General features: G+C 43.1%; 1 protein-coding gene and 1 long non-coding RNA gene across 50 annotated transcripts in view; one reads left to right on the top strand and one right to left on the bottom strand.

Moving 5' to 3' along the window:
- Positions 1–2,936: 2,936 nt before the first annotated feature.
- Positions 2,937–18,057, bottom strand: part of LOC126984800 (mastermind-like domain-containing protein 1) — a 128,101-nt gene continuing 112,980 nt past the window's right edge. For 8 of the 41 annotated variants that reach the window (XM_050838922.1, XM_050838918.1, XM_050838917.1 and 5 more), the window contains 5 exons: positions 14,166–14,247; positions 11,804–11,910; positions 11,352–11,608; positions 4,184–5,408; positions 2,937–3,479 (listed from right to left, as the gene is read on the bottom strand). In XM_050838922.1, the coding sequence (XP_050694879.1) occupies positions 11,372–11,608; positions 11,804–11,910; positions 14,166–14,247 (426 nt within the window). In that variant the 3' untranslated portion in view covers positions 2,937–3,479; positions 4,184–5,408; positions 11,352–11,371. The other 33 variants (XR_007737824.1, XR_007737831.1, XR_007737833.1 and 30 more) reach the window with 14 other exon arrangements.
- On the top strand, positions 5,402–8,271 carry LOC126984807 (uncharacterized). Of its 9 annotated transcripts, XR_007737872.1 has the most exons (4): positions 5,402–6,505; positions 6,558–6,661; positions 6,714–6,817; positions 6,870–8,271. It is a non-coding gene; the product is annotated as an uncharacterized LOC126984807 (long non-coding RNA). The 9 variants fall into 9 exon arrangements; XR_007737873.1 differs by lacking the exon at positions 6,714–6,817 and having other exon boundaries at positions 6,558–6,713; XR_007737871.1 differs by lacking the exon at positions 6,714–6,817 and having other exon boundaries at positions 6,558–6,713; positions 6,818–8,270.

The raw sequence follows: 18,057 nt of genomic DNA, 5'->3' as shown, positions 1-18,057 counted from the left end.
ATACATAAACTGATCACAAATGCTTTGATATACATAATGAAATGGTTTGCATGAGTGATGATTTTTTCTCATTTTTCTCACTTAGAGGGACCATTAAGAAACATGATCCCCGCTGCTACCGGGTTAAATAAGTAGCGGATGGTCGATAATCCGATTTTGTTATCAGTGATAAAGTATCGCGATAACTTATCGCGATAACGCCCAGCTATGCCGGTAGGCTTTCTTGATGGGTCCTGATGGTCGGTCCCAGCCCATCACGGTGCAGGCAAGTGTTTATAGTGGTGCCGTCTTGCTTGCTGTGCCCCGGAGCTCACCTGTGATCCCATTCAGAGCGAGACTCCAGAGTCTGGGTTGGCAGGAGGTCTTGAGGGCAGCATGGGGGTAGTCCGTGGCCACTCGGCGCTGACTGAAATATCCCATCTTGTGGTGGTGGGTGGGGCATGAACCTGGGACCTCCTGAACGCGGCTCTGGCACGCTAACCGCTCAGCCACTGCCCCTCCGTGTCATGATTCTCCTTGTTATGTTCCTCATAGAGTTTCCTTAAAGCCTTATAATATGTGCTGGATTTCCTGGTGTCAAAGATATATATTTTTTCCCTCAAAATAGGAATAGAAAAAAATGGTAGTGCATATTGAGTTAGGTAACTGTATGTGTCTGTGTGTGTGTGTATATATGTGTGTGTGTGTGTGTGTGTGCGCAAGTGTCCCCGTGCTTTACGACGGCTGAATTTATGATCAAATTCCTATCTGTTACAGCAAACCCACGCTTTTAGGAGACAGCGACATAATGAATTTTGGCTTTAAGGAACATTTTTGCTTTCTCTCTCTCTCTCTCTTATATAATGTGTACACCTAACACTTGGCAGAGTGCAGTTTATGGTATCTGTTAAGAACAATAGTGTGCCTTTTATTTTATTTTTTTCCCGATAACTTCCCTCACTAGTAAGAGTTGCTACATCAACATGCATTGCTTTATTTTAGGTTTTACTGTTTATCTGATAGGGTTTGATGTGTTTAACAAGAGTGAGAATGTGATGGGCTCAGTGTCTGCAGAGCCGCAGGCAGCCGTCCTCCCATACTTCTAGATGAAATTTTACTTGGAAACTTTATATCCATTCCAAGACAACTGAAAGTTAGGAAAAGACTTGTGAAAACAGTTTAGAAAACTGGTTTGCAGAGCACATTAATTACATTAATCTTAACCAACTTTAGCACACAAAAAAATAAAATAGCAATCTTGGAGGGTAGGATGATGGGGGCAGTTCCCCCCTAATGTCAGGTAGTCATACATATGTAAATGATTTCAATATTTGTGTGTGTGTGTGTGTGTTTTCACTTAGTAATATTATTTATATCCACAGCACATTATGAATTTGGCCAGACAGAAGACCAGGTAAAGATCATGCAGGATGGAATACTATAGACATCAACATCAGACGTGTAGAGGCTGAGAATGCTGGACAGGCCTTTGTCCTGCAGTGGACTAGTAATGGCGGTGAGTGGATGACACAAGGTTTGAACACCATCTTTATTGCAGAGTGCAACGATGGCACCTTCACAGAGCGACTCACTGGGAGAGAGGAGAGAGGTGGCCGCCAGGAGGCAGACCTGTATATTGAAGACCCGTGGGGATCCCTTTGTACTCCGGAGAGGCGTTCATGCATCACAGCCCCAGAAATGAACACAGCTTTTATTGTAGAATATAATTAAAATCTTACGTTGTATAGAATTCAGGAAATCAAAATAACTAAGATATTACTTACATATTTTTTCATTAAAATTTACACAGCCTTTTCATGTGCCCATTTCTTGAAACCAACACTGATTATGTAAACATTAACTTATATCAATGGAAATATTATAAATAACACTAAATGCTAACACAAATTATGTTAATAATAACCTGAACACCAGTTTGATGGAAAAGCAGAGGTTAGCATCCCTGACTACAAATCTGCAGGCCTTGGTCCAAATCCCGGCCCAGGCAGTCAGCATGCAACCCACCCAGCTGTTCATCCTTTCTTTCAGGATGGTCGGTAAACGGGTACCTGGGGAGACTTGGGACAGGTAAACAGTGGGTAACACGGATGTTGCATGGGACCTGTGTTGGGTTAATTAATGGGTTCTCTTCTAGTTGTATAAAAACAAATATATTATTCTTTCTGATGCACATCTTAAGTAATACCGTAAATTGTCTCTTTATCAATTTTGTTCTTGACCACTGCATGCCTCCCTGGTGAAGTGTTGAGAGTGAATTTAAGCCATGACTATCCAGGCTTGGGTCTGGATTCCCGACTGAACAGTTTGGGCACAGCTGTTCATCATCTCTTTCAGGTGGGTCAATAAATAGGTACCCGGGGAAGGTAAACTGGTAACCAAGGTGCTGCACTTGCCGTGTGTACCCAGGGTAATGAGTTCTCTCTCATCACAGGCTCAAAAGCTAATGAGAGGTGAGCAATGATGCCGAGTGGTCAGCGTGTGGGCATGGTAAGCCCGTGGTTCGAGTCCCACAAAAACACGCTGATTTTTCAAGCCATCGCCGAGTGGCAGAAGATTACCCACATGCTGCCCAGATCTGCAGTCAACCCTAACTTCAGCGAGTTCGTTCAAGTGGAGCACTGGGGGGCAGCATGGGCCAAGCAGTCATACATCATGGCAGCCACTATAAATAGAATTCGCCTGTGCCACTATTGGGATGAGACTGTCCAAGATGCTTCTCAAAAGAGCCCTCCAGAACTACAGGCAGCACCTAAAAAAAATAATAAAAAATAAATAAAAATTCTCATCCCTTACAATACTTTATCATTCACAACTCTCCCTGAAGCACCTGTTATCTGTCTGTTTTTCTCTGCTTTTGCTCTCGCCTTTCATGCTACTGTAAAGTTTGGGGCATACGCAATAGCTGTAGGTGGCCCCGGTACTCATCTCAGTACCGTTAGCCCTTGAGTCTGTGGTGGGTGAGAACCTATTACCCTGAGACACGGAGCTTCTGTGCCTACATAGAAATGTCACCACGATATCATGCGGCATCACATTCTCCAGACCCGAGAATATTTGCTTTGCACACGTCTAAAACCTCACGTATATGACAGCAAGCCTCTGTGAAGGCACCTAGCTGCTGCTGCTGCTGCTGCAACATCTCCCTCTGAAATGTGTTTTATCTGCTCCTAATGATCATTTCTGGTCTGTTTGAGGTCATGATAAACTTCCTGCTTTTGACAACAGCCCCGATATTCATCATCGAACCTCCTCCTTTGCCTTGGGGCACCATGAAAAAGGGGAGGCTACAACGCCAACAAATGGGTTTTGGTATGGTGCAGAAGGTACCAAAGAAGAAGCACAGTCCATGGTTGTAGAGGAAGAGGAACTGGGTTGTAAAGATGAAGTGGCAGCAGAAGGTGCTGGATCACATGAAGTGAACTGCTGCAAAGTTGCAGCAGCTGTGGGGATCTCTGTAGGTGGCAGTTTTTTACGCACAGCTGTGAAGAAAGGAGACATTGCATTACCAGTTATATATGAAGGACAATAAATGACATGACTCGGGAAATCCATCTTCCTTTCATACACAATGTTAACCTGGTAGCTGCGGGGATCATGTTTCTTAAAGGACCCTCTAAGCGAGAAAAATGAGAAAATATCATCACTCACGTAAACCATTTCATAATATATATCAACGCATTTGTGATCAGTTTATGAATCATCTATTTTGGGGGGTTTATATCATGGCAAAAATTTGGCCCGTCACTGGTACACGGTAAAGCCACAAACTTGGCCTGTCGCTGCTACCGGGTTAACTTGTTTTCCCGAGACTGAAAAACAATCCTAATCTAGCAATGAAGGCACCATAAATAAATTGGCAAGTGTTGCATATTAATGTAGATAATATTAAATAAATCATCTTTAATCCAGGGTGGGCCACCTCAGTACTTTTTTTTAAATGAGTATAGTACGAATTGAAATATATATATATATATATATATATATATATATATATATATATATATATATATATATATATATATATATATATATATATATATATATATATATATACATTGATCTAAACCAATCTAAGGAAAATGAAAATTGATAGGGAAGATAATGCTAATAATAATGGTAATTCCATACTGCTAAAAGAAAGATTACTAGTATTGGGATCACCCTTCATCAAGTGGATGCTCACCTTCTAAGGAGTGTGTCAAAAACACCCTCGCCCATGTGAAGTGATGGAGGGTGCCATGTGAAGCACTCCAGAGATAACAGTGGTGACAGCACCATGTTCTTCAGTGATGTTGGGCAGTGATGGAGGGTGCCATGTGAAGCTCTCCAGAGATAACAGTGGTGACAGCATCATGTTCTTCAGTGATGTTGGGCAGTGATGGAGGGTGCCATGTGAAGCTCTCCAGAGATAACAGTGGTGACAGCACCATGTTCTTCAGTGATGTTGGGCAGTGATGGAGGGTGCCATGTGAAGCTCTCCACAGATAACAGTGGTGACAGCACCATGTTCTTCAGTGATGGCAGGCAGTGATGGAGGGTGCCATGTGAAGCTCTCCACAGATAACAGTGGTGACAGCATCATGTTCTTCAGTGATGTTGGGCAGTGATGGAGGGTGCCATGTGAAGCTCTCCACAGATAACAGTGGTGACAGCACCATGTTCTTCAGTGATGGCTGGCAGTGATGGAGGGTGCCATGTGAAGCTCTCCAGAGATAACAGTGGTGACAGCATCATGTTCTTCAGTGATGTTGGGCAGTGATGGAGGGTGCCATGTGAAGCTCTCCAGAGATAACAGTGGTGACAGCACCATGTTCTTCAGTGATGGCAGGCAGTGATGGAGGGTGCCATGTGAAGCTCTCCAGAGATAACAGTGGTGACAGCACCATGTTCTTCAGTGATGTTGGGCAGTGATGGAGGGTGCCATGTGAAGCTCTCCACAGATAACAGTGGTGACAGCACCATGTTCTTCAGTGATGTTGGGCAGTGATGGAGGGTGCCATGTGAAGCTCTCCAGAGATAACAGTGGTGACAGCACCATGTTCTTCAGTGATGTTAGGCAGTGATGGAGGGTGCCATGTGAAGCTCTCCAGAGATAACAGTGGTGACAGCACCATGTTCTTCAGTGATGGCAGGCAGTGATGGAGGGTGCCATGTGAAGCTCTCCACAGATAACAGTGGTGACAGCACCATGTTCTTCAGTGATGTTGGGCAGTGATGGAGGGTGCCATGTGAAGCTCTCCACAGATAACAGTGGTGACAGCACCATGTTCTTCAGTGATGTTGGGCAGTGATGGAGGGTGCCATGTGAAGCTCTCCACAGATAACAGTGGTGACAGCACCATGTTCTTCAGTGATGGCGGGGGCCCTCACCAGTCTTCTTCATTAAGCTTCTGTCTTCCTGCTTCAGGCTGCAATCAAACAGTTGTTTAGTACCACATTAATATGTTTGGGGCAGATTGAATTATAGCTAACATAGTATACTGTTTGATTGAATATTTGAAAGAATCAAACCTAAACTAACATACTGTTTGATTGAATATTTGAAAGAATCAAACCTAAACTAACATACTGTTTGATTGAATATTTGAAAGAATCAAACCTAAACTAACATACTGTTTGATTGAATATTTGAAAGAATCAAACCTAAACTAACATACTGTTTGATTGAATATTTGAAAGAATCAAACCTAAACTAACATACTGTTTGATTGAATATTTGAAAGAATCAAACCTAAACTAACATACTGTTTGATTGAATATTTGAAAGAATCAAACCTAAACTAACCAGGTTACCCCATTCCCAAGCTTGCAGGGTAGGCACTGAAAAAGGTAGATTGAAAAACAGAACTGTATTACTAACCTAAATGAATGTATTATTCTAGTGTTTGTGTTAGAGATAGGTTTACTGTTCAACAGGATGAGGTTGGGTTGTTAAGTTTGAAAATGGCTCTTAATGAAGCAGTAATAGGTTACTATTTTGTCTGTGATTGTTAAATTATTAGCATGTGTAAAAGCTACAACTGCTATATGCTACATAGTAATATTCTATGTATCTATATATCTTTCCCTTTGCCCTAATTAAAGGTTAAATTCAATATCAATGAAAAATTTCTGCTCTTATAAATTGTCAAAATGAGTTGTAGCCTATTCCTAACTGATCAGAATTAGTTTGCATCCTGAGAACACGTGATTGATGTAGTATTTGTTTCAATAGGCTAGAAATTTATCATTTAAATCAACACAAGGTTATGTTAGCCAGTCATTCATTACATGTGTTTTTCTTTAGTTTGAGACAAGGTTATGTTAGCCAGTCATTCATTACACATGTTTTTCTTTAGTTTGAGACAAGGTTATGTTAGCCAGTCATTCATTACACATGTTTTTCTTTAGTTTGAGACAAGGTTATGTTAGCCAGTCATTCATTACACATGTTTTTCTTTAGTTTGAGACAAGGTTATGTTAGCCAGTCATTCATTACACATGTTTTTCTTTAGTTTGAGACAAGGTTATGTTAGCCAGTCATTCATTACACACGTTTTTCTTTAGTTTGAGACAAGGTTATGTTAGCCAGTCATTCATTACACATGTTTTTCTTTAGTTTGAGACAAGGTTATGTTAGCCAGTCATTCATTACACATGTTTTTCTTTAGTTTGAGACAAGGTTATGTTAGCCAGTCATTCATTACACATGTTTTTCTTTAGTTTGACACAAGGTTATGTTAGCCAGTCATTCATTACACATGTTTTTCTTTAGTTTGAGACAAGGTTATGTTAGCCAGTCATTCATTACATGTGTTTTTCTTTAGTTTGAGACAAGGTTATGTTAGCCAGTCATTCATTACATATGTTTTTCTTTAGTTTGAGACAAGGTTATGTTAGCCAGTCATTCATTACATTCATTTGAGTAGCTTCCATAACCTTCTCTCGATGGACAGAAGTGACAAAACAAATGACTAACATAACCTGGTCTCAGTGTTACAAAGGGCAGAGCAAGTTAATAGTGACAGAAATAAACATTACAAAAGATTTAACAAGCGAAGGGACAGGAGTACGCATTGCTACAGATGACACAGTAACCCAAGTGTGATAGGGATTGTAATGTTACGGAAGATATGGTGACGTAAGTGACGAGGACCGAGCGTTACAGACAGCGTAGTGACTTAAGCATGACAGGGATTGTAGAAAGATTGTAGAATGATTGTATAAAAAAAGATACAGTAACTCAGCAGTGACATAGATACGTAATGTTACTGAGGACATGGTAACTTACGTATGATGAGGATCGTAATGTTGCAGATGAACTAACAATAATTTAAGTGTCAGAATTCATCATGTTACAAATGGCATATTAATTTTAGTGGCATGGATCAGAATGTTACAAAATATATACGTATATTAAGCGGCACGGATCGTAATGTTACAAGATACATGGTACCCACACCGATATGTATACGTAATGTTAAATGACATAGTAACTTAAATTAAATGGATATATTACGCTAAAAAAGCTTAGTAGCCAAAGTGACATGTATACGTAATGTTACAAATGGCATAGTAACAAATAAAATGGATACGTAATGTTAACAAGACTTACTAACCGCAGTGAATGAATGCGTAATGTTAACAAAACTTAGTAACCAAAGTGACATATACATAATGTTAGGGATGACACAGTAACTTAAATATAATGGTTAGTAATGTTAACAAGACTTAGTAACCAAAGTGACATATACGTAATGTTAGGGATGACACAGTAACTTAAATATAATGGCTAGTAATGTTCATAGCTGGGTGTTATCGCGATAAGTTATCGTGATACTTTATCGCTGATAACAAAATCGGGTTATCAGCCATCCGTTACTTAATTATTTAAATATATATCAGTATCTTCGTTACTTTTGTAGCCAAACTTGCGATAATCGCTACTTTTTTCCGCCTCAGGAAAAAAAAAGTCTCCTCCCTACTGCGCATGCGTGGCCCGGGTGCCCGGTGTTGTATGAAAAAACTTCGGGGTATGAAATATCTTCGGTGAAGAGATTTCATACTTAGATCATTAACATTGAAACACTAGGTTATTTTTTATGTTAGACTAAAAAATCAGAGAGAAAAATCATTTAACTTTGCCCCAAAAATGATTATTCACTGCCTCAAATTTGATGTTCCATATTCGTTTGTGAGCATGCCATGGTATTATTAAAGGCACCCGGTGTTGTGTTATTTGATGTCCCATCGTCAAAAGCTGGCGGTTTTGTTTACAAACACTGGTCTCTCGTGAAGTGCGCATGTTCAGACCAGTAAGCGTTGCCCTGTACAGTCTCACAAAGCTTTTTAACACATTAAGTGTTGCTGGAAGGCTGAATCAGACATACAGTACCACCATCCTGGCTGTTTCTAGAACGACACTCTGTACATATAAAATACAACTCGTACAGAGTGTCGTTCTAGGTAGAAACAGCGAGGATGGTGGTAGTGGTACTGTATGTCTGATTCAGCCTTCCAGCAACTCTTAATTATGGTTAAAAAGCTTTATGAGACTGTACAGGTCAACGCTTGCTGGTCTGAGCATGCGCAGTTCACGAGAGACCAGTGTTTGTAAACAAAAGAGCCAGGTTTGACGGTGGGGACGCCAAATAACACAACACCGGTTCAGGCGTTTCTAGTATTACCGTCCATAGGTACGTGTCAACGTGTGGTTTTCAGGTTTTGTAAGTTTTCTAAAATACAGATAATGAAAATTTGAATTCATCTATGTTTTTTTTATTTGAAATATCAATATAGTATCGTTTTCGCCTATCCTACTTATCGCTAGCAAGTATCGGAATTGTGGATTTATATCGGGTATTGGTTATCGCCTATATTTGTGTCTCCAGTTAACGAATATCAGTTATCACCGATAAGGTTTTCCATTATCAGTTATCGGTTATTGGGAATAAGGTTTTCTGTTATCGTGCCCAGCTATGGTAATGTTAACAAGACTTAGTAACCAAAGTGACATATACGTAATGTTAGGTTTAGGGTAGGCGGTGGCCGAACTGGTAGCGTACTGGGCCCACATTCACCGCGTGATGGACAACGCGGGCTCGAATCCCCACGCTACCACCTCGGATTTTTCGGTCACCGCCGAGTGGCTTAAAACTACCCACATGCTGTCCTGAAGACCACCCATCAACCCAGACTCTAGAGGAAGCCATCCAAGTGAAACAAGAACGAGTTCCGGGGGGCAGCATGAGCCAATGCAAGATGGCACCACTATAAAAACACTCACCTGCGCCTGAACGGGCTGGGCCGACCATCAGGCCCCACCTGGAAGAAGCCTTGGGCCGACCATCAGGCCCCACCGGGAAGATGCCTACCGGCGCAATAGGCAGCAACGTAAAAAAGGGATGACACAGTAACTTCAAGATAACATGGATCGTAATGTTACATCTACACAAAGAGGAGAAACGAGCATAACAGTGAGTGCCGGGTTGCCGTAATCTTGCCTCGACGAACAGAGATCAAATTAACATACGACATAGGAATTGCAGTTACTAATACAAGTAACTCTCGATTTACGCGAATATTGCGTCCGTGAAGAGGTCGCATAAATCAAAAACAATGTAAATCAAACAAGAGGTAGGTTTCTGTCGAAAAATAAATACCGTATTTTCCAGCGTATAGCGCGCACCTTTTTCGCACAAGAAATGCCTGAAAGTTTAGCCCTGCGCGTTATACGCCGAATGTACAAATTTTTAATGACTCTTTTTTCTTCTTTGAGGTGTTTTTAAGGGTCTGTTTTTTGTCTTATCCAATAACAACTGCAAACTTACCTATATTATTGTTTATAATCCATCATAGTCCATAGCTGTCTTATAATATGTTACCATAGAATACAGGGCGATCAAATAACTTCTATACAAAAATGAAATCGGTGGAGGATCGCCCACGCCTTGCTGTTATCCCGTTTTTACAAGCTACATAAAAAATCATATTGGAAAAAAATATCCGTGTTCATTATTAATTATTGATATTAGTGAGAATAATGGGGTAAATATGATATCAGAAACTGTACATCATGAGTTTTGTACGAGTTATTTCGCGCAATACCAGCCCGGACGCCATTTGCATTGTTTACAAACCACACAACCACACCCATACAACAAACAGCTGCATGCCACGTGTCACCAGAACCGTGTGAATTGTGTCTTGCCTAGTTGTCTGTCATAACCTACGAGTGATGGTGGGAATAATATGCTTATTCACTTCATTCAGTGGAGAGAGAGAGAGAGAGAGAGAGAGAGAGAGAGAGAGAGAGAATATCCATATCACCGAGATATCCACTCAGGCACTCAGTCTCAGCCTCACTCGTGTGAGGAAGAAATGAGGGACACCATGAGCGGCTGGCTAGTATTGGTACCGGTACCGAGCAGTCTGATACCGGTACCGTACCGTATAGCTGGTACCGTTAGTACCGGTACCTGCCCACCCCTATTGTTGAGTAGCGTGGCAGCGTGGGTACTGTATTGTTGTTCAAGTGGCGCGCAGGAAGAACTGAGCTCAGCTGTGTGGCCACGGCCCCGTATGAGTCCAGTTGCTTGAGACATCTGGTGGCCACTCCATAAAATATCACGTATAAGTGAAAAAACGTGTAAATTAAACACTTATTTGGATTTTGGACCCCGGGTTATTTAAAAAAACGCGTAAACCAAACTCGCGTAAATCGAGAGTTACCACAAGCATTTCGTAGGTAAGGTTGACAAGTTATATTCCATTAGTTTAAATGACGTAATCTTGCCTTGACGTACAGAGATCAAATAAACATACGACATAAGAGTGAATTGAAGTTACTTATACAAACATCTCAAAGGCAAGGTTGGCGTAACTTATATTTTGCTATTTTAAAGGATGTAATCTTCCCTATACATACAGATCAAAGTAACATATACGACATATGAAATGAATTGAGGTTACTTATACAAACATACCAGTGAAATGAGGTTACTTATACAAACATCTTGTAGGTTAAGGTTGACGTAACTTATATATCGTTAGTTTAAGAGACGTAATCTTGCCTATACGTACAGAGATCAAAATAACATATCTCGAGGGTAGGATTCACGTAACTTGTATTTCATTAGTTTAAGGTTACGTATACTTACAATAACGTTGTAAAGAGGGAAAGAATAAAGGAAAGAAAGAAGGTGTGTCGAAAGGTCATCTTATCGCCTACACACACCTAGAGACAAACATTGGGGCGAGGGAGGGAGGGAAGGGTAGCACACACACACACACACACACACACACACACACACACACACACACACACACACACACACACACACAAATGAAAATAAAAACACTGAGCCACATACCCCAATCAAACACCTCCACACTAAACATCCTCCTTCGACCGTCCATGTTGAGAGGAGCAGGAGGAGGAGGGCGAGGAGGAGGAGGAGGAGACGAGAGTAGACGTGGAGCCGCCAGCGATGGAGTTGGCGGCTGTTCCTCCGTCCTTCCCTTCAGCGGCTGCGACGGGTGACTTCTTGGCCGCTGCCGCCGCCTTGTCCATCTTCTTCCGGTGGATTTGGTACTCAGCGATGAGCCGGCAGGTTAGCATGAAGAACACCTGGGTGGGGAGGGGAGGGGAGGTAAGGGGAGTTAGGTTAAGGTAAGCTAGGGTAGGGGAGGATAGGTTAAGTTAGGGGAGGTCATGTAGTTTTATCTTTTAGGGTTCAAGGGCAATAAAACAAAAAAGGCATAAAAAACACTAGGTCCTGCCCCTGAACAGAGAGAAGGAAAAATGACAACGGGGCATAATTACCAGTGAGGGGGCGAGTCTCTCAAACTTGTCGGCCACCATCCAGTGATTGTACCTGGCGAACAGCATCATGAGGGCCAGGACCAGGTTGGCAAACTGCTTCACACGCTCTGAAAGACACAGAAACTGCTCAGCAAGGACTGTAGGCGGGCATCCTCAACACTTCCCCTCACATCAACTCTTTCCAAAGGCCAAGAAAAGGTATCAATTGCATTCTAATGACATGAGGTAATCCAGCTTTCCAGACAGACAACAGATCAAAAATAGACAAACTATGTAGAGGAAGCATTAGTTTGAGAAGGCTATAAGAAAATCCAGCTTTCCAGACAGAGCAACAGATCAAAAATAGACAAACTATGTAGAGGAAGCATTAGTTTGAGAAGGCTATAAGAAAATCCAGCTTTCCAGACAGACAACAGATCAAAAATAGACAAACTATGTAGAGGAAGCATTAGTTTGAGAAGGCTATAAGAAAATCCAGCTTTCCAGACAGACAACAGATCAAAAATAGACAAACTATGTAGACATCTTTTCCCAAATTTCAAAATGGCGCACCTTCATCCTGCCTCAGAGTCCCCGCCTGGGGGGGGGGGGGGGGTCCACTCTATATACTATGATCAATAGTTTTAAGCCTGTAAAGAATAACCATTGTATAAAATGGAAATAAAGTTTCTGATTCTGATTCCTCTCCCTTCCCTTCCCTTATCTTTCTCTCCCTTCCCTTCCCTTTCATTCCATTCCCTTCCCTTTCCTTCCTTGACCTTCCATTCCCTTCTCCTCTCTTCCCTTCCCTTTCTTTCTCTTCTCTTCTTCTAATCAAAAATAGATTAGATAAATTCATGGACAGCGATATTAGGTGGGGTTAGATACACGAGAGCTTAGGTTCAAAGGAGCTGCCTTGTACAGGCCTACCGGCCTCTTGGAGACTCCTACGTTCTTATGTTCTTATGTTCTTCCCTTCCTTGACCTTCCCTTCTCTTCCCTTCCCTTCCTTGACCTTCCCTTCCCTTCCTCGACCTTCCCTTCCCTTCCTTGACCTTCCCTTCTCTTCCCTTCCTTAACCTTCCCTTCTCTTCCCTTCCCTTTCTCAACCTTCTCTTCCTTTCCTCTCCCTTCCCTTCTGTTCCCTTCCCTCACTCACCTCATCACTGGTTGGTCAAGTTATACACAAGCTCGGAGGAGTGGAAGATGCACTGGTGAGGAGGCTGGAAGACCACGAGGGGCGGCGCCAGGCTCACCATTAGACTGGGGAGGTACACGTGGGTTGCTCTGCGGAGAAAGTGCGCACCAGGTTACCTATTCAATTTGTTTTTCCAGAAGAGAGAGAGAGAGAGAGAGAGAGAGAGAGAGAGAGAGAGAGAGAGAGAGAACTATCACTACAAGCTACAGAAACCCAGAGACAGAGACAGACAGACCAAATGAGAAGTAGACATAAAACAGCCATTATCAAGACACCTCTCCACCACAAATTGACCTCTCTCTTGGCCACTCTTTACTTTCGTCTATTATGGCAGCGGTGAGTAGCGGGCCTTTTTTTTCTATGCACTTTTTGTTGCCCTTGAGCCGTCTCCTTTGTTGTAAAAATAAATAAATAAATAAAAGCTACAGAAATCCAGAGAGCCAGACACAGAGAAAATGAGACAGCAAAAGGAAGAAGAAGAAATGAAAAGGGAAAACTAAGACAAGGAGAGGAAGAGAGAAATGAAAAAGGAAAAGAATGAAAGGAAAACGGTGAAAAAATAAGACATAAGAACAGAAAGAGAACAAAAAATGAGAACGGAGGAAAATGAAACAGGGATAAGTAGAGAAAGAGAAGGAAAGCAATACTACCAAAGAGACAGACACAGAGAAAATGAGAAGTAGATAAAACAACCATTAGCACTAAAAGCTACAGAAATCCAGAGAGAGACAGAGACAGACAAAGACATAGACAGACACAGAGACACAGACAGACACAGAGACACAGACAGACACAGAGACACAGACAGACACAGAAAAACAGAGACAGACAAAGACATAGACAGACACAGAGAAAATAAAAACAGAAAAAAACAACCATCACGAAAAGCTACAGAAATCCAGAGAGAGACAGACAAAGACACAGAGAGACAGACAGACAGACAGACAGACAGAGAAAATGAGAAGCAAATAAAACATCCAGAGAGACAGAGACACACAGGGAGAGAAAATGAGAGAAAAACAGAGACAGACAAAGACAAAGAGAGACCCAGACAGAGAGAGAGAAAATGAGAAGCAAATAAAACATTCAGACACACAGACATAGACAGACCCATCAATTAAAAGCCACAACCAGAGATAGAGACAGAGAGACATGCGAACAAAGAAAAATGGGTTGCCAACTCACCAATCAGCTCCAGGGACGAGGAGTTCAGGAGACCGTACTCAAGCCTCATAATGATGTCACCGTCCGGGTCCTGCTTGTCCTTCTGCAAACACCACCAACAGCGAGGTAAAAATAGTCACCGAGTCAAATCCTGCCACACCACACCACACCCAGCCACACCACATTACCCTCCCTTTCCTTCCCCTTTTCTTCCCTTCCTTTTTCCTTCCTTGGGATTTCCTTCCCTTCCTCTGCCTTCCCTTCCCTTCCCTTCCCGTTCTTGGGCTAGCCTCCCCTTCCCTACTGCAGCCTTGCCTTCCTCTTCCTCCCCTTCCTCTCTCTTCCCTTCCTCTCCCTCCCATCCCCTTCCCTACCTTGGTCACTATAACTACTGTAGGCAGACACACTTCAGAAGTGGATCTTCATGTGCTTGGCAATGTCATGCCTTGTCTTAAAGAGCTTTCCACAAACATCACACTTGAACTCTCTAAGGCCATAGTGCCTGAAGACATGTCGATTGAGTGCCTGCTTCACACTGAACCTCTTCCCGCACTCTTCACACTCATGACTTTTTACACCAGTGTGTGTAAGGGTGTGTGTATCAAGGGTACTCTTCTGGATGAATTTTTTCCCACATTCCTTACATTCATAGTTCTTCACACCAGTGTGTGTAAGGGTGTGTGTATCAAGGTGACTCTTCCGGATGAATTTTTTCCCACATTCCTTACATTCATAGTTCTTCACACCAGTGTGTGTAAGGGTGTGTGTATCAAGGGTACTCTTCTGGATGAATTTTTTTCCACATTCCTTACATTCATAGTTCTTCACACCAGTGTGTGTAAGGGTGTGTGTATCAAGGCTACCCTTCCGGTTGAATTTTTTTCCACATTCCTTACATTCATAGTTCTTCACACCAGTGTGTGTAAGGGTGTGATATCTGAGGCCTTGCCTTGTGGTTAATTCTTTTCCACACTCCAGACACACAAACTTCCTCTCTCCTTTGTTGCTGGAGTTGCCAGCAGCCAGTTGCTTCATCTGGTGACCACTGACCCTCCTGCCCCCTGCAGCAGTCTGCTCCTGCTTGTCCTAGCCACTCATGCTGCTGTCCAGCCCTGCAGGTGAGGCGGCCCCAACCTTTGCGGAAGCTGAGTGTGTTGTTGTTGTCCTCGTTCTTTCCTTGTTGTCTTTTCCTCCTAGGGCCTAGGGTCCATTGTCGTGGTCGAGGGTGGACGTGCCCGTGAGAGCTCTGTAAAAGTGAAGGAATTCTCCAATAGTAATATTGCCAGAAGAATGAATCGTTCGAAGAATAATCCGTCTAGTAAGAAGGCGGGCACAAAAACCAAGGATACTGTTGGATCTGGCAAAACAAGCCTTGCGGCTGGGGGCGGGGATGATCAGCTGACAGGGGCAGACGATAGCGACGCAGATAAACAAACAGACACATGCCCAGTCTGTAAGGTTAAGGTTGGTGAGGAAGACAAGGCTCTAGGCTGTGAACTATGTGAAATGTGGCACCACATAAAGTGTGAGGAGGTCACTGAGGCAGTGTATAATTTCCTGAGCAGCAATCAAGTAAGTAAGATTCACTGGTATTGTACTAAATGCGATATTGTTGCGGGGAAATTGTTCAAACAAGTAACCAACACATCCAAGAGACAGGATAAAGTAGAAAGACGTATGGATGCCCTGGAAACTAAAACCACTGAGGCCTTAGAGGAGATCAAGAGTGATGTCAAGAATCTGAAGGAGGAAATTAGAGATGATATCAGGTCTCAAGTGAACAGTGAGTTCAAATCTAGGATTGATGAAGTCAAGCAGAAAGTTGGGGAAGAAGTCAAGAGTGTGATTAATGAAGCAGTGGAAAGCAAAACAGTTGATATAACAGTCGACACGAGGAACAAAGCAGGGCGGATCCAGAAAATCAATTTTGGGGAGCCCGCTGGTAAAATTTCATAAGTTAGCGACAGCCTCAAACAGTGAAGACCAATGGATAGTGATGGCGGTTCTTTGCTTAAAATCCGCAGCTCCCGAGCAATCAACGTATATGTGACAAATGAATTTTTCTTGTATCTATATATGAAGTGCAATCAATATTAAGCTGGCAAGCAATAACAAGAAACAATTCAAATTGCACATCCGACCCGTAAAAAGGCAGATCTGAACAGGTAGAAATCATCACCATACGATCACTCGAAGAAAACTAAATGTTTATTTCGCTATGTAAGCAGCAAGGGTGATCATAATACAGGTCATATATAAATTACAAACCTGACCTTTACAAAAAAGAGCTAATATGTGAAATTAGACGCAGCTGAAGATAAAAAGGAATTCTTATAGGGCTTCTTTTACATGGGATTGAGGTAACACATTTGCAAAGATTGGCTGATCTAAAGAAATATATTTACAAATTCCCAAGTATTCAACAAGTGCCTCACCAAGCAAAGAGTAGTCGGCGGTTTTTTTCGCCGAATTTGCTTATCAATCTCTCGACTGAAATGGGGATATCATGGTGGACACAGAGGAGGGCAAGTCTGTTCAGGCGCTCTTGGCCGACGGTACTCCTCAGATGCTGGTGCTGGCGTGTGCCTGGGCTTCTTTGATCGTTTGGAAGACCGGAACAGATAATCCCCAGCGCTCCGCTTCTGCCTTCACGAGTGTCAGGGATTCAATGTCGAGCTCGTAGAGCTTCGCCACTTGAAGCACAACCGCACGCAACATCCGTTTCTGGGCCTTTGAGGAGTTGCTTGAGCTGAAGTGCGACAGGCACTGTGTCGTCACCGAACCGACTCTTCAACTCAGCCAAGATGTGGTCCACGAACGGAATGTACACCGCCCGGCGGTAGTACTCCTCAGCATTCTCGCACGGAACATTTGATCGCTGGGTCTGTCGTCCACAGAGTTGTGGCACAGGGATGGTGTCATACGATGACCCCACCTCGACCAAAAGCTCTTCCGCTTTCGTGAACACGTCGTGAAAATGATTCTCCGCATCTGCTCTGAACTTGGCAAAAATGGTCTTGATGCCACGGCATCGGCTGACACCAGGTCGCCATCTTTCCTCTGAAGTTTGGCTCGGCTCGAGAGTATGTGCCAATATACACTCCACTACAACCAGTCCAACGAGAAAGCAGGAAACACGTATGGCGATGAGAAGGAGCCCAGCGGTGGCGTCAAGTTCCTCCTCGAGAAAAACAGCGATGACAGGCAGAAATTCAACGAAAACCATCATTCTGTCATGCCTCTCAATCCACCTGGTGGGGCACAGGGGAACAAGCTTTTCGTGCTTGGCCGAGGTAAACTTGACAACCTCTGTGAAGCGGAGAGAGCGCACATTCAAAGAATGAACGAAGTTGTACACCTGGGTCAGGTTGTACACCTGGGTCAGTGTTGTACACCTGGGTCAGGTTGTACACCTAGGTCAGTGTTGTACACCTGGGTCAGTGTTGTACACCTGGGTCAGGTTGTACACCTGGGTCAGTGTTGTACACCTGGGTCAGTGTTGTACACCTGGGTCAGGTTGTACACCTGGGTCAGGTTGTACACCTGGGTCAGTGTTGTACACCTGGGTCAGGTTGTACACCTGGGTCAGTGTTGTACACCTGGGTCAGGTTGTACACCTGGGTCAAGTTGTACACCTGGGTCAGTGTTGTACACCTGGGTCAGTGTTGTACACCTGGGTCAGGTTGTACACCTGGGTCAGTGTTGTACACCTGGGTCAGGTTGTACACCTGGGTCAGTGTTGTACACCTGGGTCAGGTTGTACACCTGGGTCAGTGTTGTACACCTGGGTCAGTGTTGTACACCTGGGTCAGTGTTGTACACCTGGGTCAGTGTTGTACACCTGGGTCATTGTTGTACACCTGGGTCAGTGTTGTACACCTGGGTCAGTGTTGTACACCTGGGTCAGTGTTGT

This window comes from Eriocheir sinensis, chromosome 57 (genome assembly GCF_024679095.1).
Source record: "Eriocheir sinensis breed Jianghai 21 chromosome 57, ASM2467909v1, whole genome shotgun sequence".
Classification (NCBI taxonomy): Eukaryota; Metazoa; Arthropoda; class Malacostraca; order Decapoda; family Varunidae; genus Eriocheir; species Eriocheir sinensis.
Note: the sequence above shows the minus strand (reverse complement) of the source record. Positions and strands in the feature narration are given on the sequence as shown.